At 37.0% G+C, this 16743-nt stretch overlaps 1 protein-coding gene across 4 annotated transcripts in view; it reads left to right on the top strand.

Annotated features, from left to right (window-relative positions):
- The window catches only part of LOC107095879 (intersectin-2-like), a 53898-nt gene extending 37754 nt beyond the window's left edge, over nucleotides 1-16144 (top strand). For 2 of the 4 annotated variants that reach the window (XM_015392242.1, XM_015392243.1), the window contains 18 exons: nucleotides 1007-1230; nucleotides 1323-1363; nucleotides 1480-1646; nucleotides 2436-2469; nucleotides 2568-2689; nucleotides 3778-3874; nucleotides 4602-4793; nucleotides 9084-9205; nucleotides 9294-9400; nucleotides 10825-11008; nucleotides 11095-11193; nucleotides 11275-11442; nucleotides 11526-11738; nucleotides 11817-11938; nucleotides 12030-12112; nucleotides 14184-14267; nucleotides 14347-14520; nucleotides 15646-16144. In XM_015392242.1, coding sequence (XP_015247728.1) covers nucleotides 1007-1230; nucleotides 1323-1363; nucleotides 1480-1646; nucleotides 2436-2469; nucleotides 2568-2689; nucleotides 3778-3874; nucleotides 4602-4793; nucleotides 9084-9205; nucleotides 9294-9400; nucleotides 10825-11008; nucleotides 11095-11193; nucleotides 11275-11442; nucleotides 11526-11738; nucleotides 11817-11938; nucleotides 12030-12112; nucleotides 14184-14267; nucleotides 14347-14520; nucleotides 15646-15797 — 2385 coding nt within the window. In that variant the 3' untranslated portion in view covers nucleotides 15798-16144. Of the gene's footprint in view, nucleotides 1-1006; nucleotides 1231-1322; nucleotides 1364-1479; nucleotides 1647-2435; nucleotides 2470-2567; nucleotides 2690-3777; nucleotides 3875-4601; nucleotides 4794-4970; nucleotides 5016-9083; nucleotides 9206-9293; nucleotides 9401-10824; nucleotides 11009-11094; nucleotides 11194-11274; nucleotides 11443-11525; nucleotides 11739-11816; nucleotides 11939-12029; nucleotides 12113-14183; nucleotides 14268-14346; nucleotides 14521-15645 lie in introns of all 4 variants that reach the window. The other 2 variants (XM_015392241.1, XM_015392240.1) reach the window with 2 other exon arrangements.
- The last annotated feature ends 599 nt before the right edge of the window (nucleotides 16145-16743 follow it).

Below are 16743 nucleotides of genomic sequence, written 5' to 3'. Positions count from 1 at the left end.
TGTACAAAATATTGGTGGGGACATATCCACACCAGTCCTTAAGGAAGTTACGCCTATGATTGTTCAGATTAACTTGTCTTCTTTATGGCTTTTATTCGGTGCTTTACTGCTTTTGTTTTGGGAAAATATGAGGAAAAAATAAATACAGAAAAAAAAAATATATTTTTTTTAAATCGCAAAATAATTATAGGGTGGCTAATGCCAAAGAAAGGGTGACTGAAGCCACCCTTAAATAGGTCTAACGACGCTTATGCTATAACACATTATAGTTTATAGAGGGAAAAACGTCATTTGAGTGTCTTTAACAAAATAAAATCGAGGGCGACCCGGATGTATATCTGGATGCGCAAATGAGCTGATGGTGCATGCGCAGAACGGATCGTGCTTCCCTGGGCGGATCGGGTAGCGACAGTACACATAGCTGCTTATAATAACTGGGGCAGTAAAGAACATAACCTTACGGTCACATCCAGTGCGCCCTGCGCTCACGGATTAACAGCTCTAAATTGGCGTAAGAAATGTTTGCCTTGTTGCTTAAGAGGTTTTCTGGAAATTCTTGAATCAATTTATTTTTTAAGATGTGGAGTTAATAAATAAGGAAATATAAATAATTCCATTCATGCTGTAACTTTTTATGATACCTTCCCACACTTTGTTCATTTATACCATATATACAATGGTCCTGCATTGTTCTGCAGCAGTGCAGCCTTTCAGTTTTTGGGTTAGCGTCTCCAAAGGATCTTCACTGCCGCCTCTCATTCACACTGAACTACCATTTAAGGGAAACGCATTGTTATTCCTTACCTTAGTACTTTTTTTTTTACCTTGCTAGCGTACCTTAAAGATTGCAGACTGTCATGGCGCTTTGCAAACTGCTTAATAGATGTATGTGATTATTAGTGGAGTTAATAATACACCAATAATAACACATGTAAATGCAGTTAAAAAGAGAAATTGTTACAGCACATCCCTTTAAAATCTCTTGGCTCCTGTATTTTCTCCCTAGTCCTCAGTTCCTCTCACTGTTCGAGCCGTCTCTTCATGGTCCCCCACTTCAGAAAATCATCTTAATCCTTCCTGGGACATAAGTGGTGCCATGCTGAACTTCTCTCAGGGAGACCTCATCAGTGTCCTACAGCAAAGGGACGAGTGGTGGTTGGGACAGCTCAACGGGACGCGAGGATGGTTCCCCAAAAGCTATGTCACTCCAGAGCCAGGCGGCAATGCAGAGTAAGAAGACGCACGTGAATGATAACTTTCACAGAAGTTGCCTTGAAATGTAATGGGTAAATGGACTATAATATTTGTTGTTCTGGTTTTAGAGCAGAAACAACAGACTTAGGTGATTCTGCTCAGCTAGAGGGTCAGTATCAATCATCATTCTGAAACGATCACTCTTTAAAGTTGGAAAAGCTCTCCAACTGGTAACTTCACACAGGCTCTTCATAGTTTGTCTTGAATTTTGTCTGTCTGACCCAGAGTATGTGGCTCTGTACACGTATGAGAGCCCAGAGACAGGAGACTTGACATTTAATGAAGGGGACGTCATCATGGTGACTGAAAGAGAAGGAGAGTGGTGGAGAGGATGCATCGGTGACCAGACGGGACTGTTTCCCTCCAACTACGTACGGCCTGTTGAGCCAGAGGTGAGAACTTCTGGGTCAATATTTCCAATGCCATATGGTTTATATCCTTCTCAGCCAGAAATCCAACATACAATATATGAAAAATATTTACTGGATTGATAAAATGAGGAATAATCTTTGGTCACACCTTAACAGAACCTCTTTACCTTTTTCCTTCATCTATCTGCTATGCTGCCTGGTCATCATGAAGCTCTTTATCAATGTTCTCTAACAAACTCCTTAATGGATAATGGATTCTATATCCATTAATGCACAGGCAGGCTCTATTGTCTAAGTAAATAACTTCTGAAGGAAATTTCTCTCTATTTTATTAAGTGGTATTAGAGTAAAAGGGTCTAAAAATAACTCCCCAGTACACCTTTAATTAGTTCTTTTATGCTAAAAAATAAGTAATATTTCAACCCTTAATAGGGAACCTGCACTGCATGTCAATTCCCCTCCTCTCTTCAGCTATTTCCTGTCCGGTGACTTTCAAAATAAAAAGCACTCAAAAAAAAAAAAAAAAAAAGCACTCAAAAAAAAAAAAAAAAAAAGAAGTGATCACTTGTCTTGGATCTCAAAATTATATTATTTGTGGTGATTTACACAAAATCCTAATATACATCATAAAATGTGTATCTTAATGTGAGAAAATATTTAAACAATCAGAGTTTTAAATACATTTTCTCTGTAAGCAATGTATTGATGACTAAAACACGGTGTGCAGTGTAGACATTTGTGTCATTAGCTATATATTCATATAATATTAATTAATAATAGTGTTACTTTACCTTTGCTGACTTATTTTAGGCATCAAGACCGGGAATTTCAAGCAAGAAACCTGGTGAGGAAAGCAGCCCTGCACCCCTGTCCTTTAAATTCAAAGTCAGGTGGATGAATGTCAATCTGAATTCATTGTTGGGTATTTCTGATTGATAACAGAGATTGTCCAGGCTGTCACTGCCATGGAGGCCCCCATCCCTTATCAGCTGACTCTGTCTCCAGGACAACTGATTGTGGTCAGAGCCAAAAACTCCACTGGGTGGTGGCTCGGGGAACTGCAGGTCAGACAAAACAGACCAATGGGGCAAGAAATCTATTTTATTTTTAGATATGAAGCCATATAAATTATGGTTATATTCAGTAATTCTGAGACTTTTTTAAAAATTTGCTTTACAAAAGAAAATTCATTTAAACACGAGCACAGCTAGCATTGTAACTGGCTTTGTTTTCTCTGAGAAGCAGGTAAAATTAAAGCTGCTCATAGGTTTATGAAAAAACAGGCCTTAACATGGCTGTTTGTGTACGGATGCTATACCTTTGTTTACTGCTGGGTAATTTCAGTAAAGTTATTTACTATTAGGACTATATTTCTGGCAAGCATTTTTCTCAGTATTTATTTTTAATATTAAACCTTAGCAACTCTGTAAAAAATATTGTTTTTATCATTTCAAGCTCTGTATTAGTATGGCAAAAATAAGTAAAGGGAGAAAAATGTATTTACATTTAAAGAAATAATTCCTTTTTTAATTTCTGAAGGATAAAAGGCCCAGTTTTCAATAATTCATAGCTTTTTTTTTTTTTTTACAGATTCATATTTTAGATGACATTCTGAGTCCTTTGCAGTTGGCACGTTTATGTATTATATTTAGGTCATTTAAAATCAGGATTTTAGGTCATTTAAAATCTGGTTTATTTCACGCAGTGACCGCGATGACGTTCCATATTTTTACTTGTTTTGTTTTCACAATTAGAGTGAAGTTTTAAGAGATCATAAACGGAGCAAAGGCTGATTTGAGACACACCAGCCTCTTAAATATCTTGAAATAGAAAAGCAGTAAAACAGGCCTTTGAACCCTACTGAAATAGAAGCCAACTTAAGCAAGACATGTCATGTTGTGATTTGCGATATGTACAGTACATATTAAAAAAAAACGCTCATTTTTAATATAAATTGTCTGCGCAGATGACAATAACTGTTTATAAAGCTGTTAGAAAAATATTCTAGAAATGTGGCTTGATTTTTTTTTTCGGGCAATGTGTAGGAAAATATAAATAAATAAATAATTGACTTTTTTTTTACATTTAGAATCTAAAACATTTGAAGCTGGTGAATAATGGACTCCTGGTTAATTTTCATTTACCCCTCCAGGCTCGAGGCAAAAAGAGACAAAAAGGATGGTTTCATTCCTCCCATGTTAAGCTCCTGGGACCATCCAGTACCAAGACCTCCCTCTCCCCCCTGCCAGGTGACACAGTCTAAACCCACATATAATGTTCAGTCATCATTCAGGGTTTTAGTATTGCTTATTTTTTATAAAGGGATTTTATATTCTATTTTTTTAACATTGTGAACAGCAGCATGTATTCTAACATGTCTAATAATAAAACCTTAGTTTTGCAGTCACATCCAGCAATGCATTTTAGAGGATTTTAATGTGAAATACCTGCAGCACACTATTGCAAAGTGGAACAGAAATCATAAAAAATACAATTCTTGAAAAAATTAACAAGTTCAACTTTAGTGAACAAAAATCTCAAAGACAGAAGAAACATCCAAGACAATTCAGGGTGAAAGTTGTTGTGAATTTTAAAAACATCTTATAGCTCCTTTCAATCGTTCCCAAAAGGAATGAATATTGAACACCTGGGCAAGAGGAACGTTACTCAGAAAAGCAGCCAACTAAGTGTAGACTCAGGGGACTGAATACAAAACCTTGTCACACTTTTTATTTATTTATTTGTTTTTCATTTTCCTTACACTTTGCTGCAAAAAATGTGAAAAAGTTCAAAATGTGAACATTTTTGCATGCCAATTTAAGAAGAACACACCAAAACTGATTTGCAGCTTCTCATCTCTGCAGTCTGAATGAACTAATAGCTACTAACAGACAAAATAACACTGAAAGCTAAACCTCATCTCCTCCCTGAAAACTGACGTACATTAACTCTGTTTCTCCCCCCTGCTTGCATCAGTGTGCCAAGTTATCGCAATGTACGACTACGCTGCTGCTAATCAGGACGAGCTGAGCTTCTCCAAGGGGCAGCTCATCAACATCCTGGACAAGACCAACCCCGACTGGTGGAAAGGCGAAGTCAATGGGGTCACAGGCTTGCTGCCCACCAATTATGTCAAAATGACAACAGAGTCAGACCCCAGCCAACAATGTGAGTAAAGCTCTTTTTTTTTTAAACCATTCTATTGGAAAAAGTGTTTTTTGGTTGCAGCATTTAATAGAAAAGCAGTAATTCACACCAGCAGCTGAAGAACATATGCTAAGGAGAAAATAAAGCTGCAAATTCACAAAACATACAAAGTTTTGCTTTCTTACCAATTCGATCCAGGTACATTAAATTCCTCATCCATATCAGAGCCTGGAGATGTGTCTGGTAAGCCAGTTTTTTTCAGTCACAGAGGGAGGTGGTGTTCTCCTGAACTTAAAAGGTCTGATCCCAAACATTTTCCACTGCAGAAATTAGAGAGATTTTCTAACCTTTGCAGTTATAAATTGGACAGGGAGGATCATGCCTTTTAAGTTATCCCACTTTAAAGATCATTGAAAGGAATAATACAACATATTCATTGTAAACTTTTTTGCCAAGAGTCTGTTCTCTTGAAATCTTCAAATTCAGCAATCTCTGAGCAAAAAAGTGGAATGTAATTCCCTTAATTTAAGACTCTTAAAGGAGTATAACAATCAAGTGGAATAATCACTGTCAAATCTCCAATTAACCTGTCGCATTTAATCACTTCCCTCACATTTCTGGAAGTTTAATTGATGAGGTGATTCGACTCATTTCCTTTGGACTCTCAGCACTGAATCACTCATACAGCACCTTATGAAACATACTGAAAACTTCTTAAACTTAAAATTTAAAACTTCAACTTTTCTGTTTTGAGACATAAAACCAGAAACCTTGATGCATTTTATCTTGATTTTATATCATTGGCTAACACAGAGTACACTGGGGAAAACGGGCATTTGATACGTTTTGTTTAACGTTTCTAAGCCGTACCTGCAGCTTGAGCTGAGAGTACGGTTTCCATGTAAAAGTGATGCAGCCACTGCTTACCCAGGGCAGAGGGGAACATTGAGGCTCTGTATTTTTTTTGTCTCTCCTTGAAGCTCATCCAGCCTAATGCACAGTAATTTAACCAAGCAGTTTAATAAACTTTGAAGAAGTTGCGCAAAATCATTTGGTTGGCAAGGAAGGTGGGGCTACTTTCCCAATACTTTAAGGGAAATGAGAAATAATCATATGAAATTTTTTTATGTAATTGAAATATCAAGCCTATGTGGGGTTTTGCTTTACAAAGTTTTTTGTGGAATTAAAAAAAAGTTTCTTGGATGCAGCAGGCAAGCATGCTCATCCTTCTTCCACCAAACAGAGGGAAGGAGATAAATGTAGCAGGAAAGTCTTTATAAGAGTCATCTGACCACATAACCTTTTTCCCATGCTGCCTCTGGATCATCCAAGATGTTGTAGCAACTTGAGACGTGTCTGGACATACACTGGCCTAAGTTGGAGGACCTTGGCCATGCAGCAGGGTTAGCGTGGTGTGCTACTAATGGTCTTTGAGACTGTAGTGTAGCTTTCATGGACCTGGTATAACCCTGTAGTTCAGTGCTGATCCCTTTCCTTGTGATTATTAACACCTAATGGATTGAGATCTTGCATATCTCAGGCAACGCAGATCGACAGTGCTCTTGAGTTTTCTCCGTTTTCTGATAATTGCAGCAAAAGTTTTTTGCCATCAACACTTTGTGCAGGTGTGCATTTTTGTCCCATGTCAGTCAAGTGCTCTTTGGTCTGGCTCATTGTGGAGAGATTGGAATCTGAATGAATGTTCAAGCAAGTGCAATAAATAAAATTTTGAGTGGAGGATGAAGGGGTTTGGAAAGCCAGAAAAAGTTGCAAAATTGCAGTGTATCAAATAACTATTTTCCCCACCGTACTGCATGATTATGAAATTGAAGGCAAATGAAGCGTAGCCTCTAGGTCCATCTAAAACTTTGAATCATTATCAAAATTATGTACTATGAATTAAAAAGCATGCTCGTTTCTGTGACAGAATCGGAAAAATGTCCAAGGGATGTGAAAAATTTTGTAAGGTGCTGTAGCTGATTTCAAACATCGGTTAAATAAGAGGAGTGTGTTCAAAATTAGTATTCATAGGATGTGTTTTTCACCCAGCGCAGCAGATTTCTTGTTAACAAGAGCGAACATGGTGGACATTTAATTAGGCTGAGCTTGTCAAAGCCACGCTTGCTAAAAACAATGAAATTTTCACTGTAACGAACACGTTCTGACGCATACACACACCCCCAGCACTTACACACACACACGCTGCAGCTCATGATTATTAGTAACATTTACATTTCCAGAAATGCATTATTAATGCATGTGCATGTCAGAGTCCTACATTAATATTAAAACAATATTAACCGTCTGCTGTCTCTCTTCCCCTTTTTTTCCATCTCACTCATCTCCCCGCCTCCTCCACTCCATCCATTTTTTTTCTCCTTCTGTAGGACTGTAGTGCTGGTTTTCCTCTCTTCTTCCTCCCCTCTTCCTCTGTCTTATCCACCCTCCACCACCCCTGTCTGAGCGAGTAGCCCTGTGGCAACAGGAAGCCCGGCACCAAGCGAGAAAAAGAACAGTCCAGCTCCTCGCTTTCCTCTTGAATTATTTGGGACTGTGGTGTCTGATTCTTCCCTGTTTTTATTTTTTTGCTTCTTACCTTTTTCACTCTAGTTTTTCTCTTTCTTTTTGGGATTGATTTCTTGCCCTGCTCCTGACTTTTTCTTGTTTCCCTCCACTTATTAACCAGGGGACTGAGGTGGAGGCAGCTAGACACAAGCAGGGGGGAGGCTTTCTACCTTTAACACAGAATTATGGACACTATAGTTTTAATAAGAAATGTTAGGCCTAAAATCCTCCATACTAAACTGTCATAAATTGGGAGTTTTTTATTAGTTAAGCAATTTGTTATTATCTGGAAATGATATAAGCAAGTGCCAAAACAACTATTGATTTATATTGAAGATTTTTAATACAAATTTAAGAGTGTATTTTTCTGTTTTTTGTTAAAAATGCCATATTCAATTATTTTTGTGATCATTATTTGCCATTACTGCAATTAAGCAATTCTTACATCATCCTCCACAGTCATTATCAAACTAGTAAAATATTCTTATAGTTATAAAATATCTTAAATTAAATGAATCTTCCTCTGCAGAAGGATGACGTCATTATTTAATCAATTAATGTGAAAGAAAATCCACTTTTAACTTATTTACATTTTGTGTAGGATCCTTCTTCTTCAATCAAAGTCAGATATCATTTGCTCCTTTAAAAATATTCAATATAATAATTGTAATATAATTTTTTTATATATATAAGCTCAGTTATTCTTAAAAGGGCGATTTGCTTATATAGAGTGAAAGAAGCATGGAAGATGGTTGTGTTTTAATTAGTTTATCTATTTAAGGTATATAAATCATACAGAGGGTAGATGAATGATAATATATAAGTCAGTGCAGTCACTTGTTTTATGTCATTCTAGTCAAAAACTGATTGATAAAATGTAAATTACCATTAAAAGAATCAAACGTGTGGGGGATTTTGGGCCTAACTCTTAAAGGGACTGGAAGATAGTAGTTATAATGTATTGAAAATAACATTTAGATAATTTAGTTTTTTATAATAGGCTTATGAATAAATGGTATAATAGTATTTTAATAGGGTCTCTCAATCTTGCACTAATAACACTAAACATTACTGAAATGGACCAATGAGAAGATTCACTGTTGCTTAAATCGCCCCGATCGATGCTCGCTAACACATTGCTTTGATTAAAACTACTTTTAATGACTCGGTTCTTAGGCACTCTTATGTCCATGACTGATTTATTATATGAAAAAAATAGTTCTGAACTGTGAGATCACCAGCAAAAAAAAAAAAAGTAAAAAAACAAAAACACACAAATGTTTTGTTTACGTGTAAAGCAGTATTATAGATAGTAGGAGAACAGCAGTGCTGCTGACATTAACATGAATATGTCAAGATTAAACCTCAAAGACCTGAACTACCTGCTGAGTCTTCCACAGCTTTATTTTTTCCTGCCACATTTTCATTTACACCTATGCAATCATGTGGAGAGGGCGCTCCGGTGTGCTCCACTTTGATTTAATGCAGTCTATTGGTAGCAGCGTCGTTAGCATCGCTTGTTGTGTTCTGTTCATGCACTGCAACTACAATGTGCCTCAATCAGTGCATTAATTGTAAATATAACATTAAAAGACTGACAAATAAAAGAAGTTTTTGACACGTGAACCTTTGAATTGTCTTTATATGCTTTGTTGGGTGTCGTGCACCCTGCTGCTCTCTTGTGCTTCCGTGTGACCCTGTCTGTCTCTACATATGCATGTTTTTGTGCGGGTATGTGTGGTACAGGGTGTGCAGACCTGTACACGCTGGATACAATGAGTCCTCAGGAGAGGAAAAGACAGGGTTATATACATGAGCTCATTCACACCGAAGAGACCTATGTGGATGATTTGGAGCTGGTTCTAGAGGTACAACCTAAATAATTTTATTAAATGAACCAAATTTATGGAGCTATGTTTGCTTAATTTTCTTTTTCGACTGTTTACTGGTGCTCAGGTGTTTTACAAACCGATGTCTGAGTCAGGTCGCCTGACAGAAGCTGAGATGGCAGCCATCTTTGTTAACTGGAGGGAGTTGATCATGTGCAACACCAGATTGCTTAGGTAGGTACCATATGTGACAAACTCAGAGTCTTGCAAAAGTATTCATAGCCTTTGAACTTTTCCATGTTTGGTTTCAGTTTAGTTTTCTGTTTATGCATGGCCATTTTAATGGAGTGATCGAGTCAGATCAGTAAAATGGAAACAATTGCATTAGGTCACTGACTTTGCAGGATTCGCATCTTCTGGATGAGAGTGTTCTGTCCCACTATCAGCGTTGCAGTTTACTCCGCAACCCTGGTGTCAGACCACGCAACATCTTCAACAGTTTGGGAAAGGATTTTTTTGTTGGTTTGTTTTATAAACCATGCCTATTGATATTGAGTTGATGGATATTATTCAGCAGGCTCTGTTCTGACAGAGTCCCAAGGCTCCAACTGGTTTGGCAAAACTTGACTTTAAGGGATATAGATTTACATGTGATGATAAAAAGTATTTGCAGAATAGAATATAAGGCTTGTCAGTTCTAAAGTTCTTTCAACTACAAGTTTTAAAACTGTTTTAATGTGAGATATTTAAAATTAATTGCGATTCTTCAAGGTTGACGCCCTAACAGTTTGAAAACTATTGAAATAAGAAAACAAAGTGTTTTCATCTACAAATATTTGTGTTTTTAATTAATCTTTCATAAGTACAGTGCATTTCCAAAGTATGCATATATGGTGTCTGAAAATATTTTAGTTTTATTCAAGTAACAATTAAATTGAAATATATTTTATTGAGATTGAAGTTGCTCTGAAGGAGCTTTAGAGATGAGCAGCTCAGGAGGCAGAATCTGTCTCCAGGATAAGTTTTGGCATTCCATTCTCTGGGTTAGGGTTCCTTGCAGGATCACAGGAAGGCCAGTGCTTATCTTCATCTGTCTTAGAGCAAAGGATGGAGGTAAATTTAAAAGAACCAATCATTTTTTGGTCATGTTTTTAGACAATGAGAGGAACACATTAATCGGTGGGTAAAAAATGACAACACCAGTAGAAAAAAACACAAACCATATGTGCAACATTGTAAATGCATGAAACAAAAAATGTTAATTTTTTGCCTACATGAAACTGTGACTGCAATGGCAGCATCTTTGCCAAGCATGCGATTTATTCATTTATTTATTTATTTATTAAAACAGAGAAGCTGCAAGGAGAGAAAGAATTGCAAAAACCACATACAAAAAGCTGTAATAAGCAGCCATATGTATTTCTGACTGCAATGATTGTTTTTTTCATGTTTTGGAATGGCCTAGTCCAAGTCAAAACCTGAATACTATCTAGAATCTTTTCAGATTTTTATAGCAAAATGGTAAATTTTTGAAGGTTTTTTTAGACAGCGATGCTGAAAATGTAAAACTTCAAGGATATGATACATTTTGCAAGGCGTTGCATTTCAGGACAAAAAATCTCTTGCTGTATGATATCCTCTTCCTTTGTGTGTGTCAGTGCTCTTCGTGAGCGCAAACGAACAGGAGGAGAGAACATGCCGGTTCAGCTGATAGGAGACCTGCTGTCCTCAGAGCTCGCTCACATGCAGCCGTATATTCGCTTCTGCTCCTGTCAGCTCAATGCTGCAGCCCTCCTGCAGACAAAAACCCACAATCAGCCTGAATTTAAAGATTTTCTCAAGGTATAAATAAAAATTATGAACAACTAATGAAAAATATTATCTAAAAAGAGTTTCTTTCTCTAATATTTTTGCTTCATTTTGAGCAGAAGGTTGCCACAAACTACCGCTGCAAAGGAATGCCACTGTCCAGCTTCCTCCTAAAGCCGATGCAGAGGCTCACTCGCTACCCTCTGCTCATAAAGAATGTATTTCAAACATCTTATTTCTCATCATATCTCCCCTTTCTCCTTTGCTTTCTGTGGTAACCTTCTCCTCCTGTTCCTCAGATCCTCGAGCACACCCCAGATGATCATGACGACCATCGGCCCCTGCAGGAAGCTCTGGAGCGGGCCGAGGAGCTGTGCTCTCAGGTCAACGAGGCAGTCAGAGAGAAGGAAAACGCAGAACGTCTGGAATGGATACAGAACCACATTCAGTGCGAGGGGCCTATCGAGGTAAATACATTCAGACACGTCGAGCATTAAAAATGCATGTCTTTATCAACCAAGTTTGAAGTTTCTTTCTAACTTTTTCTCAGCACCTGGTCTTCAGCTCTTTGACTAACTGCCTTGGGCCCCGCAAGCTGCTCCACAGTGGCCGGCTGTTCAAAACCAAAAGCAGCAGAGAACTCTGGGCTTTCCTCTTCAATGATTTCCTCCTCCTCACACACAGTGGCAAGCCTTTCTCCTCCTCGGGATCAGAAAAACTGTTCAGCCCCAAAACCAATATACAGCTGAAGATCTACAAAACGGTAAAGAAAAACTTCTGAGTGTAACTATTTAGGGTTTATTTTAAATGTTTGTTTTGGTTTCATTGTGTGTCCCTCTAGCCACTGTTCCTCAACGAGGTTTTGGTGAAAATGCCAGCAGATCCGTCCAGTGAAGAGCCACTCTTTCATGTCTCACACATCGACCGTGTCTACACCCTGAAAACAGAGAGTTTAAGTGAGAGGTACTCATGCACAGATGATGTACCCAATGGCACTGTGATCTACAGATACAATCGTACACAGAGCGATCATATGTCTCCTTTGTTTTGGTAGGACAGCATGGGTCCAAAAGATCAAGGCAGCCTCTGAGCATTTCATAGAGACTGAGAAGAAAAAGAGAGAGAAGGCATATCAAGGTATGATTAGTGTATTTATAATTCATCTGAATGTATCATTTGATCAGGATTTTGAGAGTCTTGAGAAACCATTCATTTTATTTTTTATAAATACCGAACTAGCTGTATAAATAAGGGATAAATTGATATTCAACTCGTATGTTGAGTGTTTCATCAGCAAACGGCATCCTGCCTATTGCTTAGAGACATGGCAACAGCACACTAAACACCTGGGAAAATCCAATGTAAAAACATGAATCAGAATATTCAAAACATACAAACATAAAACATATTACTTTTAGTGGCCTTTATTGGAAAAAGGTGCAAAATCATGCACTTCCTGAAACAGTTGAGACTAGGTGCTTGAACACAAAGGCATGCAAGCTAAAAAGGAAAAAAATGGATCCGAACACTAATTATTATCAAGGTTTGGTGGAGGTTGGTTGAGGACCCAAATGCAGACGGGAGGAGGCAGAGATGAGTCTTGCTGAGTTAAGGAAAAAAGGGTAAGAGAAACAAAAATCCAAGAACAAAATACAGATAAAGCACCATGTGGGTCCCCTGATGGGGAGAACACACATGGGGAGCCAGGTAAGAAAAGAGCCACAAAACAACAACAAACCAGCAATTAGGAAGTGCAAAGGTGGATGTGTGTGTGTGTATATATATATATATATATATATATATATATATATATATATATATATATATGGGGAACAGAACAAAGGATGGGCTAATGAGCTGATATGGATCAGGTGTGAATAGAACTAACTAGAAGGGAGCCGAAGGGAAAGGAAATGGGGCAACAGAGAGCAATTCAAGAAATACAGAACTGCATAAAAAGAACACAAAATGGAAAAGAAACCAATGAACAAGAAAACTCAGGAAAACATACATCAGAATGGAACTGAAAACTTTGAACAGAAACTCAACAGAGGCACACAAGGGGAGAACCATAACAATTATAGCTCCCAAGCTGGTTAATTCACCAAAACAGTTACCTTCCAGGCCACACACCCTTTCTCAGGCTTAATAAATGTCACTGATTTGGTGAATAATACAACTTGGAAGCTATAGTTGGTGCGCAGATTGTAGCCTCAAGAATAGGTTGGTTTTGAAGAATAGGTTGTTTTTTTTTTTGCAGTTTCTCATATCTACTGTAGGGGGGTAGAGTAGGTTCTGGCCAAATGTAACATTATACCCTAAAAGGAAAAGACAATGTTTGGTTAAAGGTTTAAAAAAAAAAAAAAAAAAAAAAAAAAAAAAAAAAAAACATCACACTTGATCATATTCATGGTGAAACATGGTGATAGCAGCATCATGCTACGTGAATGCTTTTATATAGCTGGAACAGGGAAGTTGGATACAGTAATAAGGTGACAAGCTGGAGCAAAGATGCAGTTAAGACTACAAACAAAATGGAATTTTGTTTAAAAAATCCGCTGTGTAAAATCAATATATAGCAATATTTGAATGACTGTGGATGTAAAATTAATATGAAAATGTTTGTAAGGTGTTGTATATTTCCTTATGAGTAAATATCACCAAACATCTGTTTTGCCCCGATACTGGACAGGATTTTGAAGGGAAGGAATGTTATAAATCACCTTTCAGAACCAGTAAAGGTTGAGGTATTAAAAGTGTTAGGTTTAAATGATAATAAAGTTACTTTTCTGCAGAAGAGGAGAAAAGATAGACAGAGAATTTTCACTCCCTGAAATGTCTGTGGTCAACTGTGCTGGGACCTCTGTCTCCTGCCTTTATTGTCAGACTTCAGGAGGGGTCAGAAGGGGGCAGAAGTTTACACATGATGAAGCATGACAGTTCCTTTTGCAGTTTATTGTGGGTGAAGGTCAGTCACCTGCAACAGCTTAAGGCAAGGCCCTGGGAGAACAGAACATTCCTAGTAGGGCTGTAAGTTAATACAAATAAAATTATGACATTTACATTTTTCTTTGCACAAAAAGTGCAATTCTTAAAAAAAAAAAAAAATAAAAAAATAAAAACTTTGTTAGACTTAACAATTCCAAACTGTAAATCTGAATCAGATGATAAAAAACATGTTTGAACAATCATTTTCTGTTTATTTCAGCTCGCTCCCTAAAGACCAGTGGAATTGGTCGCTTGCTGGTTACAGTCATCGAAGCTCAGGAGCTAAGAGCCTGCAAGCCCAATGGTGACTCCCAAAGGCACAATTACTTCTCCTCAGTGAATACTCAACGTTAAGGGAAACTGAAATCCTCCTCTTTCTTTAGGTAAGAGCAATCCATACTGCGAGCTGACCATGGGGGCTCAGTGCTACACGTCACGGCCGGTCCTGGACACTCTGAACCCAAAGTGGAACTTCAACTGTCAGTTTTTCATCAAAGACATTTACCAGGACGTCCTGAGTATCACTGTGTTTGAGAAGGACCAGTTCTCACCAGACGGTCAGTTAGACATGAAAACTATTGTTAATTATTTCGATTTACCTAAAATATCAGCAGCTGTGCAAAATGTAAATGTAAAAGTAGAATAAAAACCATACTTTATGTGATTTCTGAGGTCTATATAGGGACAACATAAATCTTTAAATACATATATTTAACCATCCCATTAAAGTGTTTGATATAAAAAGTGTCTATTTATTCTTTATCTAATAAACGATTCAAATATTAGCTATACCATTAATTTCTACAATACACAAATTAATCATTAAATGTCCAATAACGTAACTAGGAAAAAGGAATGTAAAAATATGAATTGAATGATTTCATCTCTTTAAAAAAGACATCTATTGAAAAATTTGTATGATTAATTAACTTTATAATATAATGTGTTTGTATATATTTTTAGGGGAGTCACCTGTATGTTGCATAATTTATGTTGCATCTCCATAAGATGGAGAAAATTAAAGGATTTAGAAATTGAAAGGGAGAAAAGCCACATTTTAATTTTCTTTCTTATAGAAATACATTTTTAGCTTTGGGTGATGCTTTGTTTCTAATATGTGAGCCCTGAATTGGATTTTACCATAAAAGAATGCCAGTTAAACCCGGTGATAACTCATTAAGTTATGATAAAAGTTAATGAACTGTTATCTTTGTGGTCATAAATGTATAATAGCTCACTAATATCAGTGAGTTTTAATTTAGGACTGTTTGGTTACCTGTTTACTAGAAATGTAGACCAAAAAATAGATTAAAAGTTATGAATTTGGTTTTTGAACAAAATTAACACTGTAATTTTAGTTTAGAAACTATACATCTATAAGAGTTTAATAAACCTCTTATAGATGTATAACATTCATTTCAGTACAGTAAGCTTAGGTAAGCTGTGATTCCAAGTTAATGCAAAAAGCAAATAGGTTGTATCTCAGTCAGATAGCACTGGAAGGATCATTATTGTGTATAACTCTGTTTCAGTCATTGTTTTTTTCTACTGAAGAAATGGATCAAGCATGCTTCCTGCTGATAAATTAGCCTCAAATATTAATTTTCCAGAGATGTATTCGGAAAAAGAGAATGAAAAAGTCTAAAGCATCACACTGAAATGAGCGATTTCTTTCTCTTCAGACTTTCTGGGTCGTACTGAAGTTCCCGTGGCAACTATAAAGAAAGACATGGAGAGTAAAGGAGCAGCAACACGTCGCCTGCTCCTGCATGAAGTACCCACTGGAGAAGTGTCGGTCAAACTGGACCTCCAGCTTTATGAGGCAACCAAATGAGCCACTTAGTTTATTGATTTAGAAGAATTATGTCTTGAAAGTGCCTGTCTGGATGATCTGATGGATGTTATGCAGCTAAATAGTCCAGGTTTTGCTGTTCCTACCTTTTTTTATCAAAGTAAATCTGAATTGTTAGGTTCTTATTCAGAGCCAAACTGAAATCTTTAATGATTTTAAACAAAACAATAATGTTTTGCTAATTTTACCGGTTTGTTTACTTTTCATCAATTATGGAAGCTTAATATTCTGTAACATGTCAATACGCAGTAATGAACTGTACCTGTGTTTTCAAAACACCTCTACTTGTCATTCTGAATAAAACAGGATTTTATCATGTACCAATAAAAATGGAATAAATGTGATACATGCACAATATATTTCTTTTTGTCGCTTTTGCCATTTGTTAGTCTTCTGTTTATAGTTCAGTAAAACTAGTGGAAAGGGTTGGTGAATGATTCACACGTTCACATCCTTCTGAAATGCCAGTGTTTGTGTGTAATTAGTGGATAAAAACTACTGCTGGAAACTTTTAGGTAGTATTAATAATACTTATCTGTTATTGTGCATTACAACAAGTTTTTATCTCTGGATTTAACCCATACCTTTGAAAGCCATCAGCAGCTTGCAGTGCAACGCAGGCAATCTGGAGCTGAGGGCCTTGGTCAGGGTCCGAGGGTGACAGTCCAAGATTTAAACCAGCAACCTTGTGGCCTCTCTAGGAAGCGGATGCTCTGCTCCTGACAACTCCTACCCACAAGGCTACACCTCATATGAGCATACCAGAGGAAATGTGCACACATAGTATTGTTTCAAATCAAACGGATTAAAAAGTGAAAAAACAAGATCACAAATTCAAATCAAAACTACACATTTTACTACTTAAATGTAAGATTTTGATAATACTACTTTTTTTATTATTTCTTTCATGTTCATGCTGTTACTCCTC

The sequence above is a fragment of the Cyprinodon variegatus genome, unplaced genomic scaffold (genome assembly GCF_000732505.1).
Source record: "Cyprinodon variegatus isolate N-32 unplaced genomic scaffold, C_variegatus-1.0 Scaffold581, whole genome shotgun sequence".
NCBI classification, from domain to species: Eukaryota; Metazoa; Chordata; class Actinopteri; order Cyprinodontiformes; family Cyprinodontidae; genus Cyprinodon; species Cyprinodon variegatus.
Note: the sequence above shows the minus strand (reverse complement) of the source record. Positions and strands in the feature narration are given on the sequence as shown.